We start from the raw sequence: 16,586 nt of genomic DNA, 5'->3' as shown, positions 1-16,586 counted from the left end.
ATGATTCATCTGTATTGAGTTGCGCAGAGTTTCCGTCTTTAAAGGGAGTGACTAGCAGCACTGAACTTGCCAGAGGCCTGACTAAGGGAAATGCAAAGTCCCATTAGCCCGACTTTCCATCTGATTTATGAGTATTTACATCTGTGTGTGTGTGTGAGTGTGTGTTCCCTTCAGAATTATTTCAGCAGGTATTTATAAAACACAACATGTGCAGCTTGTGCACACAGAAAAGTGACAACCCAACTTGTCATGAAAAATACTCTTGCCTGTAAACAGTTCAAACTTTCTGGTAAAATCTATACTTCATTAGCTGTCTCTTTTATTAACTGTATTTTATTTTATAAAATAAAATAATTGATATAAAATAATATAATAATAACATATAATTTAATGTTATATAATATAATATTTTTTTCTATATTCACTTTATTCCATATATATAATTGTATTTAGAGAATAAAAAGATAGGTATAAAGCACTGGATTTTTAGCATTTTATAATGTAGTAGGGTATTGTGTGTGTGTATATATATATGTTTATAATGGGTACATTTAATATATATTTATATTACTAATTTGTATTAATACATATTATATTTATATATTAATAAAAATATATATTTGATATATTAATTATATATATATAATATTTATAATTTTACATAAATACTAAATATACCCAATACATTTGTATTTATTTAGTATATCATTTTCATTAGAAAGTATATACTTTCTAATAAAAAAAAAACAAAAAAATGCACTGCTTTAATACTCTGCTATAAGTTGCCCCAAAGTATTTATTCCCTAAATGAACCAAAAACACTGACTTTGCACTCAAGCCAATAACCTTGTCTGACCTCGGATATCTCGGGGCTTCCATTAGGGCGGTCTGTTTTTGCGACTGAGAAATCGGAGCAATCCTCAATCAGCGCAGCAGACGGCAGAGATTACCCAGACTGGAGCGGCTGTTAATTGCGAGGTGGAGTTTTCCAGCTCCATCATGGCACAGCTGGAGGATCCATGTGAACGATTTTAACATCACGAGATAAAACTGCTTTATGACAGGGAACACGTGGAGATCAGTCTCAGATCCTCAGCATAGGACGCATGTGGTCGGTCAGGACAGGACAGGACAGAGGAACTGCACTGGGCCTGACGCCAGCTCACCCCACCCCAGCTCCAGCCTGCAGAGAACTGCAGCTCCAGAGGGCAATGCAGAGGAGGAGAGAGCAAGGGTACTCCGAGCACAAGACACTCCAATATCATGTTTTCAACTCTCAAGGGAAACCAAATGTGCCTGATGTGGGTGTGTATTAGGGAAGGCAGGCGGTATACGGATTGAAAGCAGGAGATAGACATCTTGTTGACGATGTAAACTGCCCGTTCACATCCTTTTGTTGCCATGTCTGTTCAGTGTGAGCTGGATGACTTGGGGCTTTCTGTTACAATACACATAACCACACAGAAAGCTCCATAGACCGTCCTCAATATCATTATGATCACTTTTTTTTGTCACTAAGGATGTTTTTGATAAGTTTGAATTAAGGACAAAGTGTTCAGCACTGCACTGCATGATATATTCATCATATGTCCTTCATCGTGACTGAATATTTGTCAGTTTCCATAAACAGGGTTCAAACTCTTCTTTTTCATCAATTGGACAATGAAATAAATCATCAATATTCATCAACTCGCACATCAGTTGTGGTAAACGGAAGCTCACGCATGCTTGCTTGATGTGTGAGAGCCAATGAGGTTCTGTTTGAGTTCACTGATCAATGTTTATGCGAATAAAAGCCTAAATTCAATCTGTTCATCATATAAAGCGATTGTGCAAACCGATCTATTCATATGGACTTTTTGAAGCTGTCAATGGAGGGAAAAATAAAAAGATCTTCATTTGTTTTTCAAAGATGAACGAAAGTCTTGTGGGTTTGGAGACATGAGGGTGAGTAAATGATGAATTCTTTTCATTTTGTGGGTGAAATAAGCCTTTAAAACCCTTATTTGTGTCATTTAATAAGCATAACGATAATTATAACATTAAAACAATTTTAAAAAAGCACACAATTATTTGGGTTACAAAGTTAATTGGTTGATTGATTGAATACCGTCAACTGAAGAAAAAAAACTAAAATAATACTATTTACTTGTCATCAGTCATGCTGTAGAAAGTGTGATGTCACTTCCTGCATGTCACAGTTTTTATGTAATATTAATGCAGAAAATCATGCAGCAAACAACATATCTGTTATTCGTGAATAAACTACGTTTTGGTCATTAAAATGGTTTCATAATTTAAAAAAATATATTAATCATATAAAAGTATTTTTTACCGCTAAGCATTGAATATCATTTCAACAGATTATGGTACAATTATGATATTAAAAATATATAAAAAATCTATGCAAGATTAAGAACAAAATAGAAAAACGAATAAAAATAAATTGTAAAAAACATTATGTAAATACACCTTTACAGACTTAACTGATAAAAGTTTTTACTGCTAAGCATTGAATATCATTTCAACAGATTATGTTGAAAGTATGATATTTATCCCATTTTATGGGGGATACAGGCATTTAATGCGCTACTTTTCAAGTTTATTTTATGTTAGTTTATCAAGCATGTAACAACAAAACATTTTGTTGCACCTAATGCTTAGAACAAAAAAATAAAATAAAAAAAAGTAACAGGACACAAAATTGTTGCGCACTCATGAAAAGTGTCATTTACTTGTGTTATCAAAGCTATAGCATTTAGAAAATATACCACAGCCACTGCTTCCAAAAACCAGTAACATACACCTGACAGCTGATAATTAAAAATTTATTGATTTGGATGTATGATCAAATCATATTTGACATAAGAAACAAAAGAACCCTTGCATAGATCACAGACCATGCCTTTGTCAATGTACGACAACATTAAAAAATAATTTAGCATAACAAAGATAAATAAAAAAACGAACGTACAGAAACATGTAAAAGACGACATGAACAGTTTGACCAGATGTACATGGAACAACCATTAACATGGAGTCATCATCTGTCTAACACAAACATGTAGCTGAGATGGCCAGTAATGACTGTATGGACTCTAGTTTTTTTTTTTTTTTTGGCGGAATTGAATGTTTTGTCAAATGCATCATTCCATGACTTGTATCATTCAGCATCCTGAAAGCAAACGGCAAAATCTCAAATGAAGCCGAAATAAAAAAAGAAACACAATACGGAAATCTGATCAGTGGAGTTTGACAGATTAAAGAACTTCCCAAACGAAAGGGAACAAAAATAACATTGGCGTATAAATAATGAAGATGGCTTTAGGAACAAATGACAGCAAGGGCTTAAAAAAATGATGCAACCAGAATATAGTTGATCCTCAGTTTTGAAAGGCTAAGCTCATGCAGTCTTCCATACACCATGCAGATTTTTGCAATTGCTAGGTTGCTGTTGAGTTTTGGTTTGGTATGGCGGTATGGAGTTAAGGTTATTACAAAAAAAAAGTACAATGTACAGTACATTTTCGATGCTAATGCCATTTTTTTTAATTTCATGATATTGATAATACAAGCTATAATCTTCCTATATATTTGTAATGGCTTGTCTCATGGACTCGTTTGTGAGCCTACTGTAGTTTTATCAAGGGCATGGGTTTGTTATAGTACAGTTAACTATAGTGCCACATGGACGTAACATGGTAATATAGCTAGACGAGGCCACGCAGGTGAAGAAAATAAGTATGTCTGACATCCTCCTAAAGGCCACAACCTAGGGATCCTCATTTTTCAACAACTAGCTTTCACATCGGGTAACTTAGTATTAGTTATGATGGCACGTCAGTCATTTATTAGTTCTTTTTTTATTCCACTACAGTGTATTTTACCTTTCATCCCTTCTTGAAATAAGGTTTCAGCTTGTTGTTCAATTCTGAGCAATGCAAAGCAACCAAATAGAATGGTTGAAATAAATAAAAGAAATAAAAATAAAACATGTAGTATGCTATGGATTTACACCTTTACAGACTCAACTGATAAAAGACCTACCCTCCTAAGCCATAATTCTTTTCAAATTTTGCTCATAAACGGTCCTCACCTTATATCAGATGCAAAATAAAACTTCTTAGTACCACAGTACTAACATCATTTGCTTCAATAGGGAAAAAGAAGCAACACTTCCACTTTAAGGAACATTTCTTATTTAGTCTCTCAACATAAAGTACATGAAAAATGATCATTGGTGGAAATTGTTTGTCCTCTTGCATTATAATAGGTTTACATCTCTATTCTTATCAAAAGTTTGTTTGCCACAGCCCTTGGTAAATATCAAAATAAGCATTCTGGACAGTCCTGTAATACACTTAATCCCTATTGCTATGATATATGGTGTAGTTATTAAATATAGGATTATGCATAGCACCATAGGGTTTGATCACCACTCACATGCCCAGTAGAAACAGTTCTTACTCATCTCATCATGTTTCATTTACCATATTAAAATGAATATGCTGCATGATTGGTAGCCTGTTAATTCTAGATAACACCATGATTTTACGTTTGCTAAGCCCATTTTTGTTTCCGCCGAAGCAATGTTATGAATCCTAAACAAAATACACATAAATAAAGCCCTGAAAACTTCCTTCTGGCACAGAGCTACAGCAGAGGTGACTAAACCCGTGTTAGTGTTATAGGAAACTGCCCAATGGTAAAATACTGCAGTTTGCCTTTGATTACAATCACACCTCAAGGATCAATAAAGGTCACATGATCAGGCAACTTGTTTACGAGCTGCTAGTGCTTTAGCAGACTTGCTTGTGTTCGTCAAATGAAATTACACCCAAAAAGACTAATTTAATCGTGGCCATTTTAAAGCGCTTTTTAATTATCAAGGAAAATGGAAAAACTTGAATATTTCGCATTTTGCTCTATGCTCTGAAATAGCCCTCATTAGCATGAACACAAGATTTCACATTAAAGTTTAAGTCATCATCAGTACACTCCACAAATCAATTAAGTCTGCATTAAAATTTGGTCGTTTACAGTACCTGTGTGCATATGGCCCGGAAGGGTGCAGGCTTAATATCCCGTCTTAATTTGAGGTTGCTATACTAATGGGATAAACATGACTTTTTAACATTACGTAGACATGTCTTTTTGAGGACATGCTTTAAAATGATTTAGCAATTTGCAAACTTTAAACTCTACTCTGTACCCTGTGGTCTTAGGAAAACCTGTGCTGTGGTCTCTTCCCAGATCTCTCTTTTAAATAAGGACTAAATCGCAAAACAGAAACCAAAGTGAATGTTGATTGTGCTTAGCAATGGAGCGTTACAGATACGAGGGGTCAGGGACGGTCGCATTGTTGCGTTTGTTGTAAGTGCTTGAAAAAAGGCTAATTCTAGGGCACACTAAGTGTATTATTTCTGACGTATCATCACACTTCACAGGCTCTTATGTATCTCATGTTCTGCTCTGCAGTGAGCTGTGCGGCGACCTCACTGAGGTAGACTCTTTATTATGGCACAACATAATCAAAACCACAACGAAAGGCAGATCGAAAACTCTAAAAGGTCCCGTCATGTGAAAGTCATGTGTCTGATTTCATACTCAAGCTCAGCTGTCATATGAAAACAAATGTTTGAGTTTGTGCCTGACAACCATGTGTCACGTTTTGGCAAAACAACAACGAAAATGAAAAGCACTCCGAAATACACTGTAATGACCAGCCTCAACATACATTATGACAGTTCTAGAGCAGATATTGTTCCCTTGCCCTGCCCAAAACTCCAGTTACTCTGAGGCACTTTCACCTGTCCGGTTGCTGAGAGGGTCAAAGGCACTAGCAACTAATATGAGTAATTCTGCCATGTTCTCTTTTGCATCCTGCTAAGATAAATTAAGCGATTTTTGATTTCATAAATCCTAAATTTGATCGCAAAATGGAAGCGTGAAGTATAATTGCCCATAGTTTTCTTTTTTTTTTCTCAAAGAGAGAGAGAGAATGCCCATGCACTGCACTATTTAAGTTATAATCTTTTTTTTTTTTTTTTTTTTTACAGGTGCGCTTATTATGAGTATATGCATTTGATAGTATCTTGATAGTTCTTTTTCTGTGTCTTTGACTACTTTTTAGGTTGAAAAGTTTGCATCCCAGCGTTGGGGCTTGCATATATATTTTGTCACATTTCAGAAAATGTCAAGGAATCGACGTCCCTAGTTTCCCTGATTGTAACAACGACACCCTTATGAGGTATCTCAATTGCAACAAGCTGTTATACCGATGTCATGCATTAAATATACTAGGATACACAGTACCTTAGTTGAGTAGGCCATAATGCAGGTTCTTTTGACATGCTATGATATCATTAAGATTCTGTTTCCCGTAAGGTTAAACATTCAGTCTTTAAATACACCTAAATGATAAGCATCTCAAATCATGACACACTAGTGCACTTTTCATGGCGACAAATTAGGAGGTTGATGGAGAGGGGGAGCTGATGGAACCGAATGCAAAAGAAAAGCAAAACAGGAACAGGTGTCCTATCGTCATGAGGTAATGTCCGACGCATGCCAATATCAAAACGAGGATAATCTAAACATGCTAACTATGAGGCTCCTCTTTCGGCATTGTGCTGTCTTATATCTAAAGGGCATGGCATTTAATCACTTGGTGATATCTAAATTACAGCATCTGCTGGAAAATAGCAGCAATGCGGATGTCAATGAGGCGATGACCTTGGCCTCCGTAGCATCCCAGCAGAAGATAAGTCTTGTTCATTATAAGGTGCTTTGCTGGTCAGTTGGGGAAGACCACCTACGGACGAGGGAGGCGTCCACCGCACACTGCACTTGGTCTTTTATGCACTTTCCCGGATGCAGTGTGCAGCTTGCTGAAATGTAGTCTGCAGTCCATGCGTGATTTTTTTAGTAATCCCATCGTCGAGAGTCCTTCAGTGCCTGTGGACGTTAGCTAGGTGCTCGTGGAGGCTTTTTTCTGAATCATCCTCTTTGGAAATGTATTAGACTAAGTATATACTGAATCATCTGCCTCATTTGCTGCAGTTATGTTCTATATGTTTTGGTGTAGTATTTTTCTTTCGTCTGCATTGTAAAGATATTCGCATTGCAAGGGCTCACGAGAGGAGGTAAAGTAAGCATTCATATGTGACCAGTCAGTACTTGACTGAGATTTCTACTGTGTCTCTAGACATCGGTTAGCAGCTTACTTTTGTTCACACAGTTCTGATTAGCGGTAGTGCAGTTGCCAGTTCTGAGGTTGGCATCTCTGAAGTTGTCGATGCTGTTGTTTATGTCTCCGTCTATCTCCATGTACTCGGACTTGCTGACGGTCGAGGAGCTGCGACGACTGGAGTTGGAATCAGAGGCGATGTTCGGGTTGCTCACGTTGAGGAGTTGGGCCTGCTCCTCTCCTTCAGTTTCTCTATGGTAGAAATAGTTGAAGTTGGACACGATGACAGGCACGGGGAGGGCGATGGTCAACACCCCGGCGATGGCGCACAGGGAACCCACGATCTTGCCCCCTATAGTCACTGGCACCATGTCCCCGTAGCCTACGGTAGTCATCGACACAACCGCCCACCAGAACGCGTCAGGGATGCTGGTGAAGTAGGACCCTTTTTCCTCGGCCTCTGCGAAATACACAGCACTGGAGAACAATATGACGCCAATGAAGAGGAAGAAAATAAGCAATCCAAGCTCTCGCATACTGGCTTTGAGGGTCTGCCCCAAAATCTGAAGGCCTTTGGAGTGCCTGGATAGTTTAAAGATCCTGAACACCCTGACCAGACGGATCACCCTGAGGATGGCCAGTGATGTTGCCTGCTCGCCCTTTCCCTCCTTTCCGTCCGGCTCGTCCGCTAACTCTGTGCCCAACGTGATGAAGTAGGGGATGATGGCCACGATGTCAATGGTGTTCATCATATTCTTAAAGAAAGCCGCTTTGCTCGGGCAAGCAAAGAAGCGGACTATCAATTCAAATGAAAACCAGATGATACAGAGGGTCTCTACAATAAAGAAGGGATCGGTCAGGATGTTTGGTTTGTAGTAGAAGGTGGTGTTGCCTATAGTCTGTATCCGCCCTGCAGGGTCCTCTTTCAGTTCAGGTAAAGTCTCCAAACAGAAAATGACGATGGAAATTAAAATGACCATAACAGATACGATAGCAATTCCTCTGGCCGGCCCCGAGCTCTCGGGATGCTCGAACAGAAGCCAGATTTGCCGTTGAAACTCACGCTCTGGTAAGGGCCGCTCTTCCTCACGGATGAAGCCCTCGTCTTCGCGAAACTTCTCCATCGCCTCGACCCCAAGTTCATAGAACTTAATTTCTTCCGAGAACATATCCAATGGGACGTTTGCCGGCCTTCTCAGTCTTCCACCGGACTGATAGTAGTAGAGGATGGCATCAAAGCTCGGACGATTTCTGTCAAAGAAGTACTCGTTTCTCAAGGGATCAAAATACCGCATCCGCTTCTTTGGGTTACCTAAGAGAGTCTCTGGAAACTGGGAGAGAGTTTTGAGCTGGGTCTCGAAGCGCAGCCCAGCTATATTGATGACCACCCGTTCGCAGCATTCATGATCATCCTGGTCAGGAGGGTACGTGTCCTGCGGATGTCCTGGCACGGCAGAGGTCTCATCCATGTTGTCCCCAGGCACGACTGTCATCCTGCAGGTCAAAGTTGGAGCTCCGCAGGAGTTAATTTAATTGAGTAGACATCCAATTGCCCTCCCAAGGCGTCGCTTTCCTTACTTTGCTCCGATTCCAGACCCTTAAATCTATCTCGATCCCCGGGTATATGGTATGACTTGATCTTTCCTCAGTGTGGCCCCACTGCGGTTGTCACTGATTCGACCATCGCTCCCTTCCGCTGCATCCACTACGGCTGCCTCTGTCACCGAGTCAGAGAAAAATGGATCGAACAGCGGCGATATTTGCTAGCTCAGCAAGTTCACACTACTTATTTATTTATTTACTTGTTATTGTATGTATATATCACAGAAGTGCACAGCCTTAAGGGCACAATTCTGAATCATTGTGCTAATTTAGGTTATTGAAAAGATGTGACAGGACACTGTCACTTTTGCTCCATCACTACATACATGCAGTCTACTTCTCACTTTATATATAGGGAAACATATTATTGAATAGCTTAGATGTAAGTTCGAGTACATAAATTGATAGGAAAACATGAAAATGACTTTCACTTCAGGCAGATACATGCAGTTATGATGCTCACCTCGCTACTGAAGGAATGCGTCTTCTGCCGGCAGTCTCCTGTCAGTAATGCACCCTCGATTCCCTTTTGTTGTAGAAAATGCCCTTGTAAAAGCTTCTTCACATCTTCTCAATTTCAAAATGTTCGTCCATAAATGTCACATCCATAATGAAATGAAATGATTCACGACATTCGCACGCGACGCTATAATGACAGAAATATGGCTTTGAGATGTATTACAAAGCTTCACATTCAATTTAAACGAGGGATAAAATACAAGAAGCGGGGGAAAAGGCTAAAAGAAAACATGAAGCCGCAACGTCCTCCCTGCGCTCATGCTCGTGCGGCGGCACCTTGGTGTAAATGGCTTGTACTGCATGAGAAATTGTAATGCTGCAGCTCAGCTCAGGCGGGAGATACATTAAGGGGGCAAAAGCGAACCATACCATTTCCAGACATTACTGCATCAGCAAAATTTCCCTCTTACGAGTAGACAAGATGACGAGCGGTCTGTTTTATCTGGACACACTGACAGTGGTGTATGGAAGCGAAAGGCTTCTTAAAGGGGAGATCAATAAGGGGAGAGGGAATAATTCCTTAATCATGCCCAACATATTGTTGCACTGTATTGCACATGGGAGAACGAGGAGCGGGAGAGGGGGGTAGGACAGTATGGGGGAGGGGTTCGACGCAATGCGTGGCCACAAGTGCTTGTCCACGCAATGCGCGAGAGCATTTATGTGCCAACACTGGCGCAGTATCTGATTCGCCGAGCACTAATGTGCACAGATACTTTAACTGACCACACTAACCAATAACCACAATAAAAAGACGGCTCCTCTAAAGTGCTCTTCTTCGTGCAATATTGCGACTTCTTTCCACCCAAAAGAGTTATAGAGCCTCACAGCTCCATGCGTGTTGATGGGAGACTAGATCGTGCGGGGGTTGGAATATTTATAGAATAACGTGGGTGTATGTACTTGGACGGACGGCGGTTTGTGCAGCACCTCGGTTAGAGCTCTTTTCAGCAAATGCCAATAATAGGCTTCTCCCTCCCAAAAACCCCCACAATTTTCTCTAAATAATTAACTGGTTTTTCCCCCCCTTGAAATGTTTAAATTGCTTGTTTAATATTTTGGTCATTTAGAAAATCACTCTCTATAATTCACAAATGTATCAAGAATATACCACTGATATGTGAGTTAATGACAGAAAAGAGAAATCATTTTAAGATGCAGTTGACATGTGCCAGTTATTATAAATGTAGCCTAATATTTGAGGCTACATGTGCCCTTTTTATAATGTAAATTATATTTATATTTAAATTATATTTATAATATTGCAATAATAATAATAATAAATTATGATTAATATTTGTAAAAGATATACAAAGTTGTTTTATTTACATCAACATTTCAAGAATGTCTGTCATTTCATTTATGTATTATTTTATATTTAATATTATTTAATATTATTATTTTATTTTACAATCTCTGTATAGTTCCACCACCAAGATATGTTCAGAAACTGAAAATTATATGTTCATTACAGAAAGCTTTAAACTAAATAAGCTTAAATGTATTTAATAAACCTCACTGATATATATATATATATATATATATATATATATATATATATATATATATATATATATATATATATATATATATATATATATATATATATATATATACATACATACACACATATATAAACTGTATATATCAATTGAATTAAAGGAAAGTATTATTACATCATCCGATAATTCTGATAAAGAAAGTAATAATACTTTCCTTAATTAAATTGACACAACTCCACGTCTGGAGACGGCGATGATTCCTCCTATTCACCAGTAGGTGGCATACAAACATCACCAAACGATGTGTAAACACCACAGGAATGATTGATCTGTGCATGACATCTTTCCATTAGTGTCATGGAACACAATTAAGAGAGGGAAAAGCCTGAATAAAAAGATACATTCAATTATAAATAAATATAGGCTAAAATGTATAAGATAACTCATGAAACTTAGTATATCCAGTTGATCTACTAATTTGTTTCACATAAATCATGAACATGTCCATCAGCCAACCAGAGTACAAGCACAACAGTTTTTATTATCCGGCACTGTTAGAACAGCAGCTGCAGCGAGCTCTTAACTGCTAAATATCATGAATAAGAAATGGGCAGCCCTTTCCTCCCTTCACTTTGCTGTTCAATGACTTCCCCTCAGTACATGTAGGCCTACTTTCGGTGAGCAGTGATTAGTTCAATCAACATAAATGCATCGGTAGTCATTAATCAGAGCTGTCTGAAGTGTCATAGATCCCACCTGTTATACATTATTGATGGAGTAATTGTGCAGTTTTGTAAGTGTTTCATATCTCTGTTTAAACTGACCGTGACCAACTTACTTCATCTTGATTTTGGAGACATAAAATAATTGCATGCCTCCACTTCACTTTCTTTAAAAAGGACACCCAACCCAATCTAGTTAAATTGCAAGTGTTTCTTGGACCATTGCTATCACATATAAGCCTATACAGTGCTTAGCATAAGTGAATACACCCATGCTAAAGTTGACTAAAAAGAGGAAAAAAAAAAATTAATCGTTTGGAAATTGATCTTAATGCCTTAATTAAAAAAAAAATGAGGAAAACTCCAACCTTTAAGGACACCAATTTTCTTTGTGAATGAATAATGAATCGTAAATAAATAAATGTTCTTCCTTAAAATACAGTGGGCATAAGTCAGGACACCCCTATGTTACTGGGGTACTTTCCATAAGATCCTCTCTCAATGTAAATCAATACAGCTATTAGGCTAACTGAAATAAAACCATGCCAATCTCTAAGTGGTGAAGGTTATGTGATGATGTGGGGCTATTTTAATTCCAAAGGCCAAGGGAACTTTATCAGGATGCATAGTATCCTGGATCCATGAAATAACTGCCTTTAAAGATAAAAATCTGCCTGCCTCTATGGGAATTTAACATAGGGGTGTCCTGACTAATGCACCCTGTATTTTAAGGAAGGATTTATTTATTTACGATACATTATTCATTCAATAAAGGTTGGAGTTTTCCTCATTTTTTAAATTAAGGCATTAAGATCAATTTCCAAAAGATGATTTTTTTTATCCCTCTTTTTAGTCAACTTTAGCATGGGTGTATTCACTTATGCTAAGCACTGTAGTCAGAAATATTATTCAAGGCTATTATTCATGCTACAATGCTAGTGAAAAAATGATGAAAACAAACTTCTAATATGAATGTGACAAATTATTTATTTACCAAAAATAAGTTCATTCTTACCTCATTAATAAGTTAGAAAAATAGTTCATTCACTTGGTCTGATGCTGTCATGTGGGCAGGTTAACAAATCAAAACAAATGTTAAGGAAACAAGTGTCAGACCATTCAATTACATTTCATCCTGAGCAAAGGCAACATGTGCCAACAACAACTCTTGCATTTTTAAAGCACACAGAAAGCACAAGGCAGAGATTATTGAGATATTTTAAGAGCAATATCTCATAAGGCACTGACATAATGAAGGCTTAAACAAAACTTAAATCAATTTATAAATATTTAAATAAGTTCTAGATTACAAATATATTACAATATATTACAAAATCAGTGGCAGCCTGTGAGTATACATTTTTACAATCACTTATTTTTTGTTTTTCATTGATATTTTGGCTAAATTTGAAAGTTTCTCTTTACCTGTTGTCTGACAACAATCAGGTTTGATGACGCACTTACGTCACAATGAAAGCTATAATATTTTCACATATAGGCTACAGTATGTATTTGCATTATGCACATAAATAGGTAAATGAAAAAAGTCAACAGTATCAGCTTTGCTGTTACATTCCTTTCAAATACAAACATATTTCCTTCCCTGACGAACAACGGACATAAAAGGTCATAATGCACACACATATTGCATGTTTACGAAGATAATATGAACTTCTGTCTTCTTTATAGAGAAGAAATGCCTTCATACATCTGCTGCATCCTGCAATCAGAAGTAACATCAGGTGGTGACAGATAATGAGACATGCACCCATCAGTGAGTGTGACATTTGCCTTCTCAAACAGGTTCCAGGCTGTCGGACTCTCTAGATCCCTAACCCCGCCGCAAGGGGGCGATTGATACCCATAATATCACATTGGTCCTTTTAACTCTGTCCCCACCAGAGTTTTTTTTTTAAAAAGTTGCCACCCAGACAGAGCATTTTTGATTATTTTCACAAATATCATGTGAACGCATTTTTTTCAAAGACTTCACTGGGATTCAAAACGATGATCAAAACAGATCGAGTCCATCAACACCCCCAAAGCTTCACAGTCCTATTTCATTCATTTAATTTTGATTTATATGTTGTTTACTGTTGATGATTGAACGTTATTTTACATATACACATGTAAATGACATCGCTTGTTTCTGCTGCTTGATCAGATGTTGTATTCTTTGCGAACAGAAGATGTGTCATAGCGCCCCCTACCGTATAACAGTGAAAACACAGAAAGACGGAAATTTCCGTCAATGGTGGGGAAAGAGTTAAGTTTGAGCGCCGCTGTCCACCTGAAGAAGAGGACAAATAATTTTCTGTTAACACAAAGCTCATTCTCTCGACTTTGGAACTTAGAAAACTAATCTAGAATTCAACTAATGTGATGTCAGGCACATATTGACTTGTCTACGGTCATTATCTAGAGTTGTAACCATAGAAACAAGATCCCCAAACGTACGCGCACAGAATGTGATACTCACATAAAAGCTCTTTTTGGATTTCTTATACATCTGTGAGTTTGTCAGTATGTTCCTCTGATGGATTCAAATTTGATACGCTTGATGAATTCCAGTCGTCGTCGTTTGAATGCTCTGATATCACGAGAGAGGGTTTACTGTCGCTTTTATTTCGGTCACATAGCGAAGGCAAGGGGCGGCCACAGGTCACGTGCGTGTACTCCACCTGCTCATCTGCGTTGTGTTCTCGGTGATAGAAGTAATTAAAATTCGACACGATTACCGGTACCGGCAGGGCGATTGTAAGAACTCCTGCAATGGCACACATTGATCCAACAACTTTGCCTCCAATGGTGACGGGATACATATCGCCATATCCAACTGTAGTCATGGTAACAACCGCCCACCAGAACGCGTCAGGGATGCTAGTAAAAGAAGATTCTGGGTCGTCCACCTCGGCGAAGTAAACCGCACTGGAGAACAATATAATGCCGATGAGAAGAAAAAATATCAGTAGTCCGAGTTCTCGCATACTCGCTCGTAGGGTCTGACCGAGAATTTGGAGACCCTTGGAGTGCCGTGAGAGTTTGAAAATCCTGAAGACGCGAACCAAGCGGATAACTCTCAGTATGGCGAGGGACGTGCTCTGTTGTGAGTTTGAATCGGCCTCGGAAAGGTCTAAACCTAGAGTAATGAAATATGGAATAATAGCCACAATATCTATGGTGTTCATTATGTCTTTGAAGAAGGCAGCTTTGCTTGGACATGTAAGAAACCTTACAAACAGTTCGAAGGAAAACCAAACGACGCAGATCGTCTCCAACAAGAAGAATGGATCCATGAATAGACTTGATTTTGTTCCTGAAGTCGTTCCGTTCGGCGCAAGGTGGTTATTGAACACACGATCATCCTCTCTAAATTCGGGCAAAGTTTCTAGACAGAAGATAACAATGGATATCAAGATGATCATTACAGATATTATAGCAATGATTCTGGCTGGTCCTGAGCTGTCAGGATACTCGAACAGCAGCCAGATCTGACGCTTAAACTCGCTGGACGGCATGGGCCGTTCTTCTTCTTTCTGCAAACCCTCGTCCTCTTGGAAATGTTGGATGGCGTCATCACCGATCTCGTAAAATTTGATTTCATCGATAAAAATCTCAACCGGCACGTTGATGGGTCTTCGAAGCCTCCCACCTGACTGGTAGTAATACAGGATCGCATCAAAACTGGGTCTGTTTCTGTCGAAGAAGAACTCGTTCCTCAACGGGTCGAAGAACCGCATCCTTTTAATCGGGTCTCCTAGCAGCGTGTTCGGGAATCTTGCGAGTGTTTTAAGTTGCGTTTCGAAACGCAGACCTGAAATGTTGATGGTGACGTGCTCGCTGCACTCCTGGTCAGGACACTCCACTTCACAGACGTCCTGGAAGGGGTCAGCGTGGTCCACGCTCTCATCCTGGTTCTCTCGGGACATCTTTGGCCCTCGAGAGTGTTGCCTGTTGTTCCTCCTCGACTTGCCGCCACTCCACCAGTTTTGGGGATCCGATAGCTCCAGCCTGACGGAGATCGAGCCCTAAACTAACTTCTGAAACTTTACTACCTTCTAAAAACTATTCAAACCCGGTTTATTGGTGTAAGGGAATAGAAAGTCATACTGCCAACACGCTCAGCCGAGAGCTGGAACAGATATAGTAACTCAGACTGCTTGAGACAGCAGAGGGTGGGCTGACTGTGATTGGCACATTGTGACTGAAGCAATGCGCCTTGGCTGGTTTGAACTGTACTGGCACGAAGTTAGAACCTGTAATTTGAAGACTGAAAAGCTTGATATTGTTTTTGTTCATTGTATTTGTCAAGTACATTGTAATTATAATACACACACACACTCACCCCTAACACACTCTCTCTCTCTCTCTCTCTCTCTCTCTCTCTCTCTCTCTCTCTCTCTCTCTCTCTCTCTCTCTCTCTCTCTCTCTCTCTCTCTCTCTCTCTCTCGACTATACACACACACACACACACACACACACACGCACACACACACACACACACACACACACTCACACACCCTCCCACAAACTCACTCACACACACACACACACACACACACACACACACACACACACACACACACACACACACACACACACACACACACACACACACACACACACACACACACACACACACACACACACACATTACCTCTCTCTCTCAACCCCCCACCCACCCCAGTTTGCAAATTAAAAAATTGTTCCAAACTGTTCATTTCACACCGAAAAGAACAGTTTTAGTGCTGTTCAGATCTGGGTCCTCTTGAAGTGAGAGGTGAAAGTGCTGGCTTGACTGACACCTGAGCACCCGCAGACTCGCACTGGATCAAGCATTAGCAGCCGTTACACTCTACAAGTTTACAACTAACACCAATGAGGCCCAAGTAGAAATGTGATCATGCCTCAGGTTCATTGGTGCTGAGTGATGTGGAGAGAGAGAGAGAGAGAGAGAGAGTGAGAGAGAGATCATCACACCTCCGACACCTGTGTGCTGGAAGCTGTCTGGATCAGTCGTCTTGGTTCATATATTCTGTGTTTTTGCTTGCT

At 39.1% G+C, this 16,586-nt stretch overlaps 2 protein-coding genes across 3 annotated transcripts; both read right to left on the bottom strand.

Moving 5' to 3' along the window:
- Window positions 1-4,551: 4,551 nt before the first annotated feature.
- kcna1a (potassium voltage-gated channel, shaker-related subfamily, member 1a) lies at window positions 4,552-9,904 on the bottom strand. Its single transcript, XM_056251133.1, has 2 exons — window positions 9,255-9,904; window positions 4,552-8,906 (listed from the first exon to the last, which is right to left on the bottom strand). The coding sequence occupies exon 2, from the start codon at window positions 8,680-8,682 to the stop codon at window positions 7,204-7,206; it is 1,479 nt and encodes a 492-aa protein (XP_056107108.1). The 5' UTR covers window positions 8,683-8,906; window positions 9,255-9,904; the 3' UTR covers window positions 4,552-7,203.
- Window positions 9,905-12,501: 2,597 nt separating this feature from the next.
- On the bottom strand, window positions 12,502-15,817 carry kcna6a (potassium voltage-gated channel, shaker-related, subfamily, member 6 a). Of its 2 annotated transcripts, none has more exons than XM_056251131.1 (2): window positions 14,014-15,817; window positions 12,502-13,254 (listed from the first exon to the last, which is right to left on the bottom strand). In XM_056251131.1, exon 1 carries the CDS (start codon window positions 15,461-15,463, stop codon window positions 14,036-14,038), a length of 1,428 nt encoding a protein of 475 aa, XP_056107106.1. In that variant the 5' UTR covers window positions 15,464-15,817; the 3' UTR covers window positions 12,502-13,254; window positions 14,014-14,035. The 2 variants fall into 2 exon arrangements, with proteins under 2 accessions (XP_056107106.1, XP_056107107.1); XM_056251132.1 differs by lacking the exon at window positions 12,502-13,254 and adding an exon at window positions 13,685-13,824.
- Between the last annotated feature and the right edge of the window lie 769 nt (window positions 15,818-16,586).

This window comes from Rhinichthys klamathensis, unplaced genomic scaffold (assembly GCF_029890125.1).
Source record: "Rhinichthys klamathensis goyatoka isolate OS25496 unplaced genomic scaffold, OSU_Roscu_1.1 h1tg000076l_1, whole genome shotgun sequence".
In the NCBI taxonomy this organism is placed as follows: Eukaryota; Metazoa; Chordata; class Actinopteri; order Cypriniformes; family Leuciscidae; genus Rhinichthys; species Rhinichthys klamathensis.
Note: the sequence above shows the minus strand (reverse complement) of the source record. Positions and strands in the feature narration are given on the sequence as shown.